Source organism: Capra hircus, chromosome 17, assembly GCF_001704415.2.
Source record: "Capra hircus breed San Clemente chromosome 17, ASM170441v1, whole genome shotgun sequence".
Lineage (NCBI taxonomy): Eukaryota > Metazoa > Chordata > Mammalia > Artiodactyla > Bovidae > Capra > Capra hircus.
The window spans coordinates 19,065,210-19,083,405 of record NC_030824.1 but is presented as its reverse complement, the minus strand read 5'-3'; the positions used below and the strand labels follow the sequence as shown (position 1 = coordinate 19,083,405).

Sequence of the window (18,196 nt, the reverse complement as noted above, 5' to 3'; positions counted from 1 at the left end):
GCTGGTTCCAGGTGCCCTGATGACGCTGGCAGGAATTTGTTTCAGCCCTTCTCTCTGTGTTGGTGTCATTCTCAAGCAGCCTCTTGCCTTATAGTGGCCCCTAGTACTCAACCAGCTTTGCAACCCCAGTGGAAAGAAATTGCTTCTTTCTCAAATTCTCATCAAAAGTCTCAGGAACCTTCTCATGACCTCACCTAAATCAATCATTGTGGTCTGAGGTCTAGATTATACATGTTGTCCATTTCTGAGCACATAGCTATCCATGATGGTACCAATCTAAGCCGCATGCACGGAGAGTAGGAAAGAGGAGTTTCTCCAGAGGAAAACTGCCGTGACTCAGCCCAGAGATGTGCAGGCCAGGCAGGACAGCTGCTGTTGTCAGTGTCAGAGAGTCAGGGTTAAGAATGCCACACACAAAACTCTGAGCAGTGAAGGATGTGGATTCTTTCACAGGGTTTCAGCAGGGGAGTGGCAGGATCAGCTCTGAGTTTATATGGAGGACAGTTGAGCAAGGAGACGATGGCAGCCATGGCTGTCGGGAGCCCTTTGCAGTAATCCAGGCAAGAAAGGGGGGGGCTGGACCAAGCTGATAGCCTTGGGATGGAGGGGAGGAGCCAGCAGGCGAAGCTTGGGGTGGTCACTCCCTCCTACCTCCCCTGGGTACCCCTTTCAGCCTCCTGAGCCCCATGGGAGCTCAGGCTGTGTCTCTGGCTGGTCCAAACCTGGGTCCTGAGGACATCACCCCTAGCCACAAGACTCTGAGCCCTGCTCCAGATCTCTTTCGGACAAGGACACTTCACACTCCTTGGCCTGGCTGCCAGTAGGTTTCAGTTTCCTTTCTGGCTCCATGGAGGTGGGGCAGAAACAGGAGTAAAATCCATTAGCAGTTATGACTAACCCACTAAGCTTCTCTGCAGCGTCTGTTCCTGAACTCAGGGCGTCTTCTGGGGGCTTGACACCATCCCTTGGAGCTGAGTGGTGTTCAGGATGCTTGTCACTCAAACAGGGAAGCTGCAGGAAGTGGTGGCTTTGTCACCTGCTGCTGTGTGACTTGGGGCCCGTCCATCTCTTTGGTAATAGGTTCTTATCTGACAAATGAGGGACATGAACTTGACTTGATTCGGTAGATCTAAAAGTTAGCATGGCTGGCACTAAAAGGAACAAAATGGGGTCATTTGTAGAGACATGGATGGACCTAGAATCTGTCATGCAGAGCAAAGTAAGTCAGAAAGAGAAAACAAATATCATATATTAACGCATATATGTGGAATCTAGAAAAATGGACAGATGAACCTATTTCCAAGGCAAGAATAGAGACACAGAGGTAGAGAACAGACATGTCGGCACAGGGTGGGGGAAGGGGAGGGGGGTACAAATCGGGAGATGAGGATTGACATATATACACTACCATGTGTAAAACAGATAGCTGGTGGGAAGCTGCTGCATAGCCCAAGGAGCTCAGCTCGGTGCTCTGTGGTGACCTAGATGGGTGGGATGGGGATGCTGGGAGAGCGGTCCAGGAGGGAGGGGTTGTATGTATACAAACAGCTGATCCACTTCATTGTACAGCAGAAACCAACACAATATTGTAAAGCAATCATACTCCAATATAAAAAAAGTTAGCGTGGCTGGATAGAGGGTGGTGATCAGAGAAGGGCACAGTGAATTCGGAGTGGAGAGGAGACGGCCATGCAGGGCTTCAAGGCCTTGAGAAGGGTCTGTGGGCTGGGTAGGATGTCCGGGGATGGAATGTGGGGCAAGAGGAACAGCATAAGCCAGACTAGAGACTGTGCAGGGTGAGGCTGGGGTGGTAGTTAGTCCTGGCACCAGATCAGTGAGGGAAGATGGGAGCTATGCAGGGATCCAGAGTCGGGGAAGAATCCATTCTCTTTTTTTTTAAAACTTTTATCAGAGTATGTACCATGCTGTGCTTAATCGCTCAGTTGTGTCCAGCTCTTTGTGACCCCATGGACTATAGCCTGCCAGGCTCCTCTGTCCATGTGGATTCTCCAGGCAAGAATACTGGAGTGGGTTGCCATGCCCTCCTCCAGGGTATCTTCCAACCCAGGGATCGAACCCAGGTCTCCCGCATTGCAGGCGGATTCTTTACCAGCTGAGCCATAGGGGAAACCCTTATTGGAGTATAGTTGCTTTATAATATTAGGTTAGTCTCTGCTGTATAGCAGGGTGAACCAGCTATGTGTATACATGTATTCCACCCACCCCTCCTTTTTTAAATTTCCTTCCCATTTAGGTCACCACAGAGCATTGAGCCATACAGTGTGTTCTTATTTATCTATTTACATAGTATCAATAGTGCATATATGTCAATCCCAATTTCCCAATTCATCCCAAACTCCACCCCATCCCCCTCGGTATCCACACATTTGTTCTCTGTGTCTCCATTTCTGCTTTACAAATAAGATCATCTGTACCATTTTTCTAGAGTCTACATGTATGTGCTAATATACGATATTTGTTTTTCTCTTTCTGTCTTACTTAACTCTGTATGAGAGACACTAGTTCCATCCACATCTCTACAAATGACCTGTTTCATTCCTTTTTATGGCTGAGTAATATTCTCTTGTGTATATGTAACACATCTTTATCCATTCCTGTGTTGATGGACATTTAGGTTGCTTCCATGTCCTGGCTATTGTAAAGAGTGCTGCAGTGAACACTGGGGTGCATGTATCTTTTTGAATTGTGGTTTTCTCTGGGTATGTGCCTAGAGGAATCTGTTCTTAACATTGCCTCTTGATTCATATGATTCTTTCTGAGATGTGATCGCTGTCATTTCAGTGTGATCTCCAGTAGGCAGGTCTCTTTGTATATTTTTATAACATATTTATTGAGATGTAATTCACATGGTATGCAATCCATCCATTTAAAGTGTACAGATAAATTTTTTTATTTTTTGGCTGTGCCATGTGGAATCTTAGTTCCATCCAGGGATCAAACCCACACCTGCTGCATTAGAAGCACAAAGTCTTTAAAAATATAATAATATTTATTTATTTGGCTGTACAGGGCCTTAGTTGCAGCATGTGGGATCTAGTTCCCTGACCAGGGATCAAACCCAGGTCCCTTGCATTGGGAGCTCATGGTCTTAGCCATTGGACCAGCAGGGAAGTCCCAGAAGGGTCTTATCCACGGGACTTCCTGGGAAGCCCCCAGGTCAGTGGTTTTTAGTATTAAATATATTCACTCTATTGTGTGATTGTCACCACTATTTAGAACATTTCCATCAGCCCAGAAGGAAACCCCCTACACATTAGCAGTCACTCCCCACCTCCCTCCCCCAGCCCCTGGCAACCACTCATTTACTTTCTGTTTCTGTGGATTTGCCTCTTCTGGACATTTCGTTGAAATGGACTCATGCACCATGTGATCCTGACTACCTTCCTACTCAGCATGTTTTCTAGCTCATCCAGCTTCTCACAGTCTAATTGATGGTTGTCCTGCCTTTGACAGTTGGACATATAAACCCTTAAGAAAATGAAGTCGGCTTCTTGTCTAAAGGAGTTTATATAAAACCAGTAAGAAAATTTAAAGTGAATAGTACCTCCTTGATGTCAGGGTCTCCGCCTTTTAAGTTCTGACTTCTTAGTAAGTGGGGGGGGGTTTTGTTTGTTTGTTTTATGGAGTACAGCTGATTGACAATGTTGTGATAGTGTCAGGTACACAGTAAAGTGACTCAGCCATACCTATACATGTATCCATTCTCCCCCAAACTCCCCTCCTATTCAGGCTGCCACATGACACAGGGCAAAGTTCCCTGTGGTACACAGTAGGTCCTTGTTGGTTATCCATGTTAAATTTAGCAGAGTGTACATGTTGATCCCAGACTCCCTAACTATCCCTTCCCCTCATCCTTCCCACCCTGGTAGCTCTAAGTTCCTTTTCTTAGCCTGTGAGTCTGTTTCTAGTTGTTTGTTTGTTTTGAAGTATACAGGAAAAGCAGAGAGGGGCCTGATGGCTGGCCTGTGAACCAGGGTTTGGGGCACTGAATTTATCCATGGTAGCCCGGAGCTACCAAGGGTGACCAGAGCAGTCATTCCCCACTGCTGGGCCAGGGCTGCTCAGGAGTATGTTCCAGGGGCCTTGGGGGCACAGGAAGTGATCTTGCTAGACCCAGGCAGTTGGTGGGGTGAGGGGAGCATGCCCGGGGGCCAGGCCTCAGGATGGAGGGCTCTGATGGAGGGTATTGTCTCCCTAAGGCCTCTGAATAGGCCCCAGGGGCCACTTGTCGGCTGGTGTCTTCAGCCCCCCTGGGGAGTACCTGGGGCCTCAGGCATCTCCCTCAAGCTGTGCGCAGAGAGCCTTAGGGGACCACAGACAATCAACGATAACCCGAGCCGCCTCTGTGGGCCCTCATGGAGTAAGTCTAGAAGGCTCACTGCTGATTGACCCGATTGCCATGTTGGGAAGAGCCTTGGCCATGTCTCTCGAGGACTGGGCTGCCCAGGGCACTGTAGCAGTGCCTGGTGGCCTCCGGAAAAGCTGAAGCCCCAGTCTCATCCTCTTCTGCACTTCCAGGCAGCAGTCCCAGAAATCAGGACTTTTTTTTCCACACATGTCTCGGCATCCCTCAAGCTCTAAGGGGATCAGGTTGCTCCTCTGATAAAAGAACTGTCTTTTTGCCAGAGATAAAGAACTCAGGTTCTGAGCAAGCCCTTTGGTGTCTTGGGTGAGGACAACCCATGGAGGTGAGCAGGGAACTACCATACCTTGAAAGCCTGTATTCATAGGAATGCCTGATGTAGGCGTGGGAAGAGCCCTTGGAAATATTAATGGGGTTTTTAGGGCTCGATGGGGAAACAGGGGGCCGGAAAGGAGCAGGCAGCTTGCCCAGAGCCCTCTGGGAAAGTGAGGGGTTGGGAACCCTCCTGAAGGGCTTTATGTCTTCCCCAGGCATGTGGTCATCTGTCAGCTGGCACTTCCCAGAGACAGAAAGAGGCAGGGGACTCGCCCAGTGAGTGTAAGAGCCTGGGTTGTTTGAAGAAGGAGGGGCTGGAAGGGAGTGTGCGCCTGAGATTTCTGTCTACAGCCTTTAACACATATGGCATCTAGGCAGAGAAGGGAAAAGGGGACGTGAGTGTGCAGCCATGGAAATAGCACCTAAAAGGACGTAGCTGCTACGCAGCACCAGCCCAGTGTTGCCATGTAGACTCCGTGTGACCTAGTTTTCCAATCTTTTTCCCCAAAAGGAAGCCCGAAACCCAAACTTTAATGTGAAATCTCCTGATCTAAAACAATTGGCAACTACTTCAAAGGAGTTTTAGAACACAGAATCAAATAAAAGGGGGGTGGGGTGGAAGTGGAGCCACTGGGGTGGGCCCAGAGTTCTTGGTGAACTCCTACGCTCCCTCCAGACCCTGTGCCCAGAGATCACATCTGCAGTAACATCTTCTGTGGTCCTCCTCAGAACTGATGTCCTTGCACCTTTCACTATATTATCTTATAAATTTCTATTTGTGTGTATCTTTCCTCCACCTCCACCTGTCTGATTCGTCTCATTAGCTCAGTGACCAGCAGGCACAAAGTTGGTGCTCAGTCATAGTAGGTGAATATTAGACCTGGGTTTGATCCCTGGGTTGGGAAGATCCCCTGGAGAAGGGAATGGCAATGCACTCCTGTCTTCTTGCCTGGAAAGTCCATGGACAGAGGAGCCTGGCAGGCTACAGTCCATGGGGTTGCAAAGAGTTGGAAATAACTGAGCGACTAACACAGACACACACACACACACACAGACACACACAGACACACACACAGACACAGACACACAGACACACACACACACACACACACCCCCGAGGATGCTCTGTGGTTAACCTGGGCAGAGGAAGAGAAGAGAACTGGCATTAGTGAGTGCTTGCTGTGTATTAAGCATTTGTTCTACGTGATCTTGGGTAGAGGATACTGTCTGAATGTATGGTCATCAGGTGGTCCAAGGTGCGGCCCCAGAGGCTCTGCAGAGGGAGTTAAACACTGAAGATGGACTTCCCTGGTGGTCCAGTGGTTAAGACTCCATGCTTCCAATGCCAGGGGCACAGGTTCGATCCCTAGTTGGGGAGCTAAGATCCCACATGCCAGTGGTACAGCAAAAAAAAACAAAACAAAAAACAAACCATTGAAGATGTACCCTGAGAACACAGTCCTTTGAAGGTGTGGCATCAGCGACCACCGTAGAGTGCCTTCCTGGCATGTTAATCCCCCGTCTTCTCCCCAATTCTTGGGCAGGAAGGGGCCCCGCTCCGCTGCCCAGCCGGCTTGGGTGGGCGGCGTGTGCCAGGTTTGTTTCCCTCTGCCTCCAGACCCCTCCCCTGCTGCCCCTGCTCGGCGCCGACTCTGGCTCAGACCCGCTTCCCATCCCACGCCTGCCGGGTGGCTCTGCCGTCACCTGATCTCTGGTGGGTGGTGTCTCCTTTCAACTGTCCTCTCCCAGAACAGCACGTCCCTGACTCTCCGGACGTGAGGCATCTCAGCTCTGCCTCCTGTAGCCCTTCAGCCACCTGGCCCATCTAGGCTGGAGTCCCTTTCTCCTTGTGCTTCTGTGGGGTTTTGGTTGGGGAGGAGCCAGTTCTGTATTTCAATCCCTTTCCCTCGGTCCAAAGCTTTCCACCTGTTGTCCTAAGCTTTTGTCCACTCCTTCTGGATGATCATGGGACATTGGCAACGCGAGGCTGTCAAATCGTACACTGCCTGTAGAGTGTGAGCCACGTGCCGATATGGCCAGCTTGGACCTGGAAAGCTTGCAAAAACTTCCTTGCTATCAAAAAAAGAAAAAAATGTTGGCAAGGATGTGGAGACTTAGAGGAATGTAAAAGGGGGCAGCCACTGTGGAAAACAGTTTGGCAGTTCCTCCAGAAGTTAAACATAGACTCACCGTATGACCCAGCAATTCCACTCCCAGATGTATACCCCAAGGAACTGAGGTATTCAAACAAATCTTCGCACACAGATGTTCATGGCAACATTGTTCACAATAGCCAAAAGGTAGAAACAACTCAGATGTCCATCAGTGGATAAAAGGATAAACAAAATGTGGTCTATTCACTCAGCGGAATATTATTTATCAATGAAAAGGAATGACGCGCTGACACGGGCTGCAATGTAGATGGACCTTGAAAACTTGAGTGAAAGAAACCAGTCACCAAAAGCCACATATGATTCCATTGCTAGAAAATGTCCAGAAAAGGCAGACTCATAGAGAAACAGAAAGCAGATGGTGGTTGCCAGAGGCTGGGGGGAAGGGGGACTGCTGATGGGTGTGGAGTTTCCCCTGGAAAATGTTTTGAAATTAGTCAGAAGTGGTTACACTGCACCATGAATGGCTACATGCGTGCATGCTCAGTCACCTCCGACTCTTTGTGACCCCATGGACTGTAGCCCGCCGGGCTCCGCTCTCCATGGAATTCTCCAGGCAAGAATACTGGAGTGGGTTGCTGTTTCCTGCTCCAGGAGACCGTCCCGACCCAGGGATTGAATCTGTGTCTCCTGCTCCTACATTGGCAGGCAGATTCTTTACCACTGTGCCATCTAACACCATGGAATTGTGTGTTTTATTTTTACTAGGGTTTTGATTTTTTATATTGAGTTTTATTTTCTTTTTAATTTTTGGCCATGCCAAGTGGTATGTAGGATCTTAGTTCTCCAACCAGGGATTGAACCTGGGCCCCCTGCACTGAGAGTGCAGAAGCTTAACCCCTGGACTGCTAGGGAAATCCCTGAATTGTGCATTTTAAAATGGAGATTTTATGTTAAGTTGATTTTTATCACAATTAGAAAAAAAAAACAACAAAACTCCTTGCTGTGGAAGAGAGCAGGAGTATGGGTTTTGGGTCTGGAAACTTAGACTAGGATCCATCTGTGTGACCCACATGGAAGAGAAGTAAATGCCCTGCGTCAGCTGTGACGTTGACCTCCCACCTCCACCCCTACCAGGGCTTCGACGGAACACCAGCAAATAGATCTCCACCACCCCTGGGGAGGAGTGGGCTTAACCAGAAGGCCAGTAACAAATAGGAAACTGCGTACAACTTCTTATCAAAGGAAAAAGGAATAGAGAATTGCACACTGGATCTGATTCCAGTAACTTTGACCAAATTAGCAATACCCTCCATTAGAAAGGGCTTCCTAGGTGGCGCAGTGGACACAAGAGGAGATGCAATATGCTGGGGTTTGATTGCCGGGATGGCAAGATCCCCTGGAGGAGGAAATGGCAACCCACTCCAGTATTCTTGCCTGGGTAATTCCATGGACGGAGGAGCCTGGCAGTCTAGAGTCCATGGGGTTGCAAAGAGTCAGACAGGACTGAATATGCCAATTGGTTAGAAAAGGAAGCAAGAACATGGGAAAGGGAAACCAGGCAGACTTAAGAGGATGGTGGCACTGGGGGAGCATTGAGTTTCTTTTCCTCTGACACCTTTTAATGTTACTTGTAATTAAAACCCTGAGTCAATTGGGGAGGCAACGGGACTGTGGGTCTGGGTATTGAGAAGGCAAACAGCGCGCAGGTGGCCATTGTGGCTGTGCTCTCCCGAGGGATGAATGCTGACTGCACAGAACGTGAGCAGAGGCCGCCCGCAAGTTCTTAAAATAGCGCCCTCGGCAAGCTGCTCAGGCCCTGGGGAGGGTGGGAAATTCAGGCTCCGGCAGGATGCAGAGTGGGTGCTAGTGGCTGTGGCCAGGAATTCATTAGCAGCCTCTCTGCCCCCTCCAGGCGGAGCTGGGCGGAGAAGAGTGTGTCTCCGAGGCGGAGAAGGCGGCCATGGATCTCAAGGACCCCAACCGCCCCCGGTTCACACTGCAGGAGCTGCGGGACGTGCTACATGAAAGGAACGAGCTCAAGTCGAAGGTGTTTTTGTTGCAAGAAGAGCTGGCATACTATAAGAGGTGAGTGTGCCGCGCAGCTCCCAGGCTGGCTCCGTTCTGAGGTTGTTCGGAGTCTGGGGACAAATTCACACCTGGAAGACAAGGGCTGCACCTGTGTTCGTTGTGGGCATCATCGCTGGCCTGAAGCGCTTACATACCAACTCAGAATTCCTTTCTGAAACTCTGGGGCTCAGATTCCTCTTATAATTCAGAACTTTCCCAGCATTTAGAAAGGAATATTATAAATACTGTATTACCTTATGATCTTATACTGCATGTGAGTGCTGGGGTGGCTCCCCCCAAATCAAACACAAGAATATTTTTGCAGCAAAAGATGTGAACATTCACACAGAATCAATGGGATCAGTCAAGATGATAAACAGCCTCACGAGCTTTCATTTCAGAGTTTGCCACCAAATGAATGACCGAAAAAGCGAATTTGGGTTTTTAGAGCTGTTTGGATTTGGGAATTACAGTTAAGAGATGGTGGGGGATAAAAAGGAGAAAAAAATAACAGAGATGATGGAGCTACCCAGCCTAATATTTTTGATCATTTAGTTCTTCTGTGATCAATGAAGTCCTTGCACACACAGTAGCCACTAGCCATGTGTGGCTATTTCAACACATTAAACTTAAGTAAAATGTAAAATTCAATTCCTCAGTGGCACTCACCACATTTCAGGTGTTCCATCAGCACTTGTGGCTGACGGCCACATATTGAACAGTGAAGAAAAACATTCCCATTCTCCTGGAAAGTTCTATGCACAGCACTTTCCCGACTTAAACAACTATCTCACATCATGCCACCTCATACTCGTTCAGCTTTGTACACGTGCTTAGTCGCTCAGTCGTGTCCAAGTCTGTGTGACCCTGTGGACTGTAGCCCGCCAGGCTCCTCTATCCATGGGATTCTCCAGGCAGGAATGCTGGAGTGGGTTGTCGTTCCCTTCTCCAGGAGATCTTCCCGACCCAGGGATCGAACCCATGTCTCATGTTTCCTGCATTGGCAGGTGGGTTCTTTACCACTAGCACCACCTGGGAAGCCCCAGCTTTGTACACATTGCCCTTCTATTGGTTCCACAAAGCACACCTTGCTCGGTTCAGGTCACTTCAGGACCTTTGCACATGCTGCTCCTGCAGCTGGAAAAACCTTCCGCATGACTCTTCCCATAGTTGGCTCCTGGTCACTCGGGGTTTGGGTCAGGTGTCACGTCCTGAGAGAGGCCTTCCTTCACCATTGCCAGCCCTTCAAAGGAGTGTTCTGTCCTTGTCACAGTCTGTCATTTTGCTCGGTTTTGCTTTTTTTTTGGCTGTGCTGTGTCGTCATTGATTTGTGCAGGCTTTCTCCAGTTGCAACAAGCAGGGGCTACTCCTCATTGCAGTGGTGCTCAGGCTTCTCCTTGTGGAGCACAGGCTTCAGTACTTTTGGCTCTCAGGCCCTCGTGCGGGCTTAGTGCTCCACAGCCTGTGGCATCTTCCCTGACCAGGGGTCAGCCCATGTCCTCCTGCTCTGGCAGGTGGATTCTTACTCACTGCACCACCAGGGAAGTCCCACACCCCCCTCAGTTTTACTTTCTTCATGGCTTTTTTCACCATTTCACATTCTTCTGTTCAGGAACATGCTGGTTTTATTGTCTGTTTCCACACCAGACTGCACCATCATGGCACCAGAAACCTTACTTGTCTTGTTCATAACTAAGTTCCCAGCACTCAGGATGCAGCCTAGCCCAGAGTAGGTGCACAAGTGCCTGTTGAATAGAAAACTGGAAGGAAGGACCAATGTGGTCCCTGCCCTTGTAGGGAAGATAAGACATCAGAGAAAATACAGTGCCATACGTGCTTATTGAAAACCCACTGCGAGTCTGCCACGTAAGAAAGCTTTATGGCAGTGTGTGCGCTGGCTGCTTGAAGAAGAGAGAAATCTCTTCTGGCCTGGGGATGGGTTGGAAATCAGGAAGGCTTCATGGAGGAGGTGGCGTTTGAACTGGGCCTTCTCTAAAGGACAGAGTACTTCTTAGATATGGGAGATGTTGTGGGTGGCATATTCAAGGCAGAATGAATCACAAAGGCGTGGAGACAAGGAAACATTTGGCAAGAACAGGAAATAGGAAATCATTCTATTTGGCTAGACGCTCCAAAGTAAACTTAAAATAGAGATGTGGGTACCTTCCTGAAATTTCTCATGCATGGCCCACTGGGCCAAAGGGCCTGCAGACACCTATGTGCATTGCCTCTAGGACATATACTTCCTCTTAACTGGCCATTCCAGAAGCCAGCCCCTGAGGCAGAGAGCTTGTGGGGCAAAGGCGACTGTTGTCCTCCTGGGTCCCTTATTATCACTCCCTTGTAAAAGTATGTGCCCTCTCAGACCACCAGACAGTGCCCTTGGAATATTTCAGCTTTCATGGGATTCTTGACTCTCTAACCTCATGTCTCTCCTTCCAGTGAAGAAATCGAAGAGGATAATCAAATACCCCAACCTCCACCCATTGCCCACCCGAGAATGTCTCCCCAGCCCGAGTCTGGGATCAAGCGACTGTAAGTGCTGCGCTTCCGGTGTCTGGAGCTGCTCGTTGGCGGCTGAGCTGGTGGTTCATACAGCCTCTCACTTCTCCTGGGCACCTGCTCCAGGCTGGGGCTTGTCACTAACCACCTTCTGCCGAGATGGACCTAATCCTGGGGCACTTTGGGCCTAGCCCTTGACTTGGCATTCACCTCTGTAACTTGAAGGCTGAGTTCCTCCTAGGGGGATGGGGGTTAGTCCCTGGGCAGAGAGGTTTGGGGAAGGCTGAGAGGGCAGGAAAGGGCTGGGACCTATGGCTAACGCTCAGGGCTTGCTTGAGTGTATCAGGTGAGGCACGTCTCTGAAGACAGCAAATACTGCGTGGTGGGGAAGTTTTGTGCGCCTTAAGGGCTTGAAACCCCAGCTCTGAGATGTCCGAATGGCCGCAGGTCCACCCTATCTATGCTTTTCTGTGATGACTTTATCTGTCCCTCCATCTCTCTATTAAGTATTCATTGGTGCATAATACACGCAGAGGCAGGTCCTGGTTGCTGTGGGGAACACACAAGAAAAAGAGCAACCTAGTCATTGCCCTCAACTAGACTTAAAGCTACTTCAGGGATCCTCGCATCAAAAGACTCCTTTGAGACTCAGATGAGAGGTTGCAGACCATTTCCTGGAGAGGTTGGGGGAGGAAATCATACAATTTTGCAAACAGTTTTTGGTTCATTGACCCCTGCAACCCTTCAGATAAAGGGTTAAAGCTCTAGTCTCATTAGCTAATATCTACTAAGAACCTACTATGTGCTAATATCTACTAAGAATGTACTATGTGCCCAGTACTGTCCCAGCAGATTGAGTCCCCACCATAGCCCTGTGTTATTGTTCAGTCGCTTAGTCATGTCCAACTTTTTGCGACCCCATGGACTGCAGCACGCCAGGCTTCCCTGTCCTTCACTATCTTCCAGAGTTTGCTCAAACTCATGTCCATTGAATCAGTGATGCCATCCAACCATCTCGTTCTCTGTCTCCCCCTTCTCCTTCTGTCCTCAGTCTTTCCCAGCATCAGGGTCTTTTCCAGTAGCCCTGTGAGGTGGGGGCATTGTCATTCCCATTTTACAATTAAGGAAACTGAGGCACTGAAGTCAGTCACCTGCCCAGGGTCATGCAGCTAATAAGAGGCAGAGTCAGGGTTCAAACCCATGCACCCGGCCCAGAGCTCCCATTTTAAACTGCAGGAGGGCCTCCCACTCCCAGTTGTCTTGTGGCCTCCTGTTCTCCCCTAAGAGGGTCTTCCTGGCGCTCAGCCTTACAACTTATTGTAAAAGAGGCCTCAGCTCTTCCACACAAACCCTGGTAGAAGCTTTGTGAAAGCGAGTGGCCTGGGTTGGAAAGCTAGCTGGGATGTTTGGTGAGGAGAATTGGGGTGTTACTTGGATGCCTCAAACTTTAAAGCCAATTTATGTTTGAAAATCCTCGACTAGTTCTTACCCTGTGAATTGACTTAAGCCTCAGCGTTGGGGGATGGGAAGGGAATGCAAAGTGTGTGTAAGTGCTGGACCTTCTGCTTTTAGTCTTTGTTTGGTTTTATTTGGTTTGGTTTTTGATTGAGCTGGGCAGCGTATGGGGTCCTAGTTCCCTGACCAAGGATTGAGCCCACACCTCCTGCATTGGAAGTACAGTCTTTTTTTTTTGAAGATTTTTTTTTCATGTGGGCTATTTTAAAAATCTTTACTGAATTTGTTACAATATTGCTTCTGTTTTATGTTTTGGTTTCTTGGCCTTGAGGCATGTGGGATCCTAGGTCCCCAAACGGGGATCAAACCTGCACCCTCTATGTTAGAAGTCCAGTGGTTAGTGGACCGCCAGGGAAGTCCCTGGCTTGGTTTTTGTTTCTGTTTTGCCCTTAGAAAGGGATGACTTGTTCAAATGCTGGGCCCTGGGAAAGGCTGGCCTCCCTCTAGAGTGTGGGGTTAAAGATGTGGTTTTCTTCCAAGCCGCTCTTGGCCAGCTTCACATGTTGTTTGCTTGGCCCTCCATCTGCTGGATTTGGGAGGGGGTGTGGTCCCCAGTTCTGCTGAGGGATAAATATTTCCTGGGGGTGAAACTTGGAACTATTCATTGATAGGCCTCCTCTGGATCTCAACACCATGTCAGCCATGTATGAGTTTGTAATCTTCCGATGGCACTTGAAATGCACCTCTAAGTAACTTAAGATAAACTGTTGGTCAAGCAACTAACAATTTTCAGGTCATCTTGGCTTTAGATTCAGCTGGATCCAGGCCTTGTCATCAGGGCTTTGCCTCATTCCCTCTACCTCTACCCCAGTTTTCCTTTCTGTGTGCTGTATTCTTGGGTGGCAGTACAGCCACCATTAGCTCAGGCTTCTGCTTTCTGGTATGAAACCTCAGCGGGAAAAGAGAAATCTCCCACAGGGTCACAGAATTGAGTCTCATTGGCTCTGACCAGGTCACATGACCACCCCCTAAGCCAATCACAGGGCAGTGCATCCATAGGTCTGGTCTGGTCTCATTCTCACACCTGAAGCTTGGAGTAGCTTTAACTGCATCCAGTTCCGACGGACTGAAGTTAATGGAGGGACAGACCCCAAGCAAGATCAGTTTGCTGAGCAGACAGAGGTAACCAGCGTTCACTGTAACCTCATCTTCAGGGAGAAGGAGCCCTTTGGTCTTGATTCTCTGATGTACTCAGTATACGTGGTTAAGATTTCCCATCCAGTGCTTGGTAAGAAGTGGGATTCCTTTCGCTGAGACCCTGATCTGTCCTCCAGCCCCACTTGTATGTAAGGATGAGCAGAAAGTGAAAAGTGAAAGTATTATTCACTCTGTCATGTCCAACTCTTTGCAACCCCATGGACTGTAGCCTGCCAGGTTCCTCTGTCCATGGAATTCTCCAGTCAAGAGTACTGGAGTGGGTAGCTAGCTATTTCCTTCTCCAGGGATCTTTCAAACCCAGGGATCAAAGCCGGGTCTCCTGCATTGAAAGCAGATTCTTTACCGTCTCAGCTACCAAGGAAGCCCTAGGACAAGCAGAAGTGATCTTACATGCTTTGGCTTAAATCCTGGGGAACTAGAGAAAATGTTTATGAGCTCACACAGTCCCTCCCTTGGCTAAGGGAAGGATAAGACAAGAGAGCAGCATCTTCTTCCCTCAGCAGCTCCTTCCCTTTAACTGTCAGACCTTCCCAGCACCTCTGCTCCACCAGCACTGCGCTTACAGCATCTCCGGCACTGTAATTCCAAGTCACGTGTAATTCTAAGGCTTCCTTCTGAAGCACTGTTGTTCTGACTTTCTAGTTTTCCACTCCAGCCCCCTTTCACTAAAACAGGTAATTAAGTGGTTGGTCTTTGCAAATCTCAAACTAGGTAGAATCCAGAGGAAAGGTATCAGAATTAGCCAACACTCTTTTTTTCCTACTAATTCTACCCACACTTGAGTTGGCTGTGGTGTCTGGTCCTCTATTTTCCAGATTGTTCCGGAAAGGACTCTGTTCTCAAACCCCATTTCCCCTTTAGTTTGGCCTCTGGTTGCTCAGCAAGACCTGGGGTCTGAGCCTGGCTGGAGAAGCAGCTGGAATCTGGGAGCCTGAGACAGACAGAGAGGGAGAGAGAATTCAGAATCTCTCTTCCATGGGGTGCAAGTGGCTAGTCCCATGGCTGCCCTGGTCTTCTAGGGGATAAGTGGGAGATCAAACCAGCACAAAAGGCTTTTGACCAGCCCAGACAGGACAGCGGTCGCCTTTGTCCGCCTCGGCCACTGACCGGAAGCTGCATCAGGGTGACCACGAGCTCAGAGCCTGGGGCAGAAATGGATCTTCCCCGGGGACCAGGGAAGGGAGTGGCCATTCTTAAGATGGTTCCACGCCTGTCTCCCTCTCCATCCTTCACTCTCAGGCACCCATCTGGGTCTGTCTGGTCCCTTTGTCCTGGCTTTTGTGGAATGTTAGTCATACAGCTTTTTTAAAAAAAATTTACTTGGCTGCTCCAGGTCTTAGGTGTGGGACTTGGGATCTAGTTGCCTGACTTAGGGATGGAACCCAAGCCCCTCCACACTGGGAACATAGAGTCCCAGCCACTGGACCACAGTGTCCAGTGTGTCGGGAAGTCCCGACACAGCCTTTTTAGTGCAGCTCACAGCTCTTCCCCAACTCAGCTTCCTGCCCTCCACCACTTTCCCCACCCACCGGTGAGTAAGCAGTAACTATTAAATACCTTGGAGGTTCTGCCCTGTCGGGAGATTCAGAGCTGGGAGGGTTAGCCCCATTTCTCAGATGAGGAAACTGAGGCCCAGAGAAGCCCATTGACTTCACTGTGATCACTTGCTGGGAAGGACCAAAGTTGGGATGGATTGGAACCCATGCCTTTTTTTGCCACCCAGCCCTGTGCTTGCCCCAACCGCCTCATTCGGCCTCCCTGCCCCTCCTTTTCTTTACCTCCCCCACTTCCCGAGTCACCAGCTATGGGCTGCCTGCCCAGTTCCCTTATCTTTCAAATGCACCACCAGCCAAAGCCTCCAGAGTCTACATTTCTGGGCTGAACTGGTCGAGGGAACCAGAAACTCCAACCGCCTGTCCAAACAGCGTGCCCAGAGGACGTTCCAAGAATAGCTTGTGATTGAGCAGCTGCTGGCCAGAGTTTGGGCTGGCACTGCCTGGGAAGGTCACGAGGGAGCGCCTGAGTGGCTCCACCCTCGTCCCCAGTGGACACCAGGCACCAGCGCCCCCTTTGTGTCGCTCGCAGCCCTCCATCATGGGCTGACAGGCACACACAGGGCTGCTGAGCGGAGGTAGGGGGCTGACCAGGGAGGCAGGCAGCTGGCAGTGGGCATAGAGGCTCAGCCGGGGAAGCTGCAATCGGAACAGCTGGCCTCACACACCAGAAAAGCTGGCCTTGGAGCAGGCGGTCACCTGAGTATCCAACGGTAGTGACTACGGTGCAATCTCTCCCTGTCCTCCTACCTGCCACCCTGCTCACTGCAGCCCAGAAATAACTTCTTCACAGCCGCCCATTGCACTGCCTGAAATGCCACTGTTAGAACCTCATTTGCTTTGAGTCTTCCAGAAATAATTGTTGCAGGGTGGGGCTGTGCAGGGCGGGGGGGGGGGGGGTGGGGGGTGGGGGGGGTGGGGGGGGTGCGTGGAGGTTTGGGGGGGGCGGGGCTGGTGGGAGCTTGAAACCAGCTACATTGTATCCAGGATATAACTTTTGACCAAAACAAGCCAGTCTTTTTTCATGGCAGTGGGTGTCCCTCTGGAGGAGGTAGCTCCTGCAGGGAGGCACCTGGAATAGGGAGGGGAGGAAGGCTGTCCATATCAGGGATCCCAGCTAGACCCACAGAGAGTAGCTCAACCAGAACCCCCTTCTGCCTCCCCACCAGGTGTCCCAAGGCCCTAATGCATCAGTCTGGCCCCTGATTGGGCCCCAAATGAAGTCCAGCATTTCCCAGCAGGCAAACATCTATCCAGGAAAAATACCGAGCCTGCATATCTGGGGCCATCCCCCAAACAACGACTGTGTCTCTGGGGGCTCCCTGTTATGCTAGAGAGAGCATAAAAGTGAATGCAGAGCCTTATGGCCAAGAAGGTAATGGTGCCCGCTAGCCTGGCCTCTGCAGACTGGGCCCATTCAGTAGAAGCCCCTCACTGTCACCATGAGAGGCCGTTCAGATGGTTCTGCTGAGATGCCAGCTCCCAGCTACTTTGGGGAGTTGCATGAAAGGTGATCCAGACACAGAGAATTCTCAAACCTCATTTGAGATCATCATATTATTATATCTTTCCCCCAGCCAACCTCTTTAAAAAAACAAACAAAAACAAAACCAAGCTGTTCAAAATAAGTTCTGGAGACGTGGTTAGGTTTCTTCATTTTCCTTGCCCAGACAAGGAACTGATGAGCATTCATTGTTGTTTGTTGTTCAGTGGCTAAGCTGTGTCCGACTCTTTGCAACCCCATGGAGCACGCCAGGCTTCCCTGTCATCCGCTGTCTCCCAGAGCTTGCTGAGTAGGCTCTGGCTTATCCAGGGGAGCGATTATGCAGCCTGTCTCCTTCCCGGCCCATCCTGGCTGCCTCATCTTCTCTCCTGCGTCTCCCCTGGCTGCCTTCAGGGTACCAAGCCTGCAGCTTGTGGCAGCTGGGGGAGACGGGCTAGAAGATACCCACGGATGTCACCACTGAATCCCACAGCAGGTTTTGGTCTACCTTGCTTCACACCCAGGCCTGTGTTTTCAGCCCTCGAGGCCAGCCTGTCTTCCCTACGTGGTTGTCACGTGCTCTTCGTTTGCCAGGGTTGCTGTACCACAAACCAAGCTGGCTTAAACAACAGAGATGTGCTGTCTCACAGTTCTGGAAGCTAGACGTTCAAGATCAGGGTGTTCGGCAGGGTCCGTTCCTTCAAAGGGTCGTGAGGGATCGTCTTCTCCATGCCTCTCTCCTAGCTTCTGGTGGTTTGCTGGCCATCTTTGGCCTTTGTTCACTCACAGAAGCATCACCCCCAACTTTGTCTCCGTCTTCACATGGCCTTCTTCCTGTATGCATGTCTGTGCCCACACGTCCCCCTTTATAAGGACACCAGTCATATTGGACTGGGGCCACCCTACTCCGGTATGACCTCACCAAAACTAGTTACATCTGCAAGGGTTCTATTTCTAAATAAGGTCACATTCTGAGCTAGGGTTAGGACTTTCCAAAATATGAACAGAGGCGGGGTGGTAGGTGGGCAGCACAGTTCCACCTACCCTAAGCAAACCCTTCAGCTGACCTCTCTGTGGAGTGTTTCTTTTTCACTCCTTGCCCTTT

General features: G+C 49.9%; 1 protein-coding gene across 3 annotated transcripts in view; it reads left to right on the top strand.

The window, feature by feature from the left end:
* RILPL1 (Rab interacting lysosomal protein like 1) overlaps positions 1-18,196 on the top strand; it is a 42,958-nt gene that overhangs the window by 21,396 nt on the left and 3,366 nt on the right. For all 3 annotated transcript variants that reach the window (XM_013970618.2, XM_005691359.3, XM_013970619.2), the window contains exons 5-6: positions 8,726-8,898; positions 11,323-11,415. In XM_013970618.2, the coding sequence (XP_013826072.2) occupies positions 8,726-8,898; positions 11,323-11,415 (266 nt within the window). The remainder of the gene's footprint in view (positions 1-8,725; positions 8,899-11,322; positions 11,416-18,196) is intronic.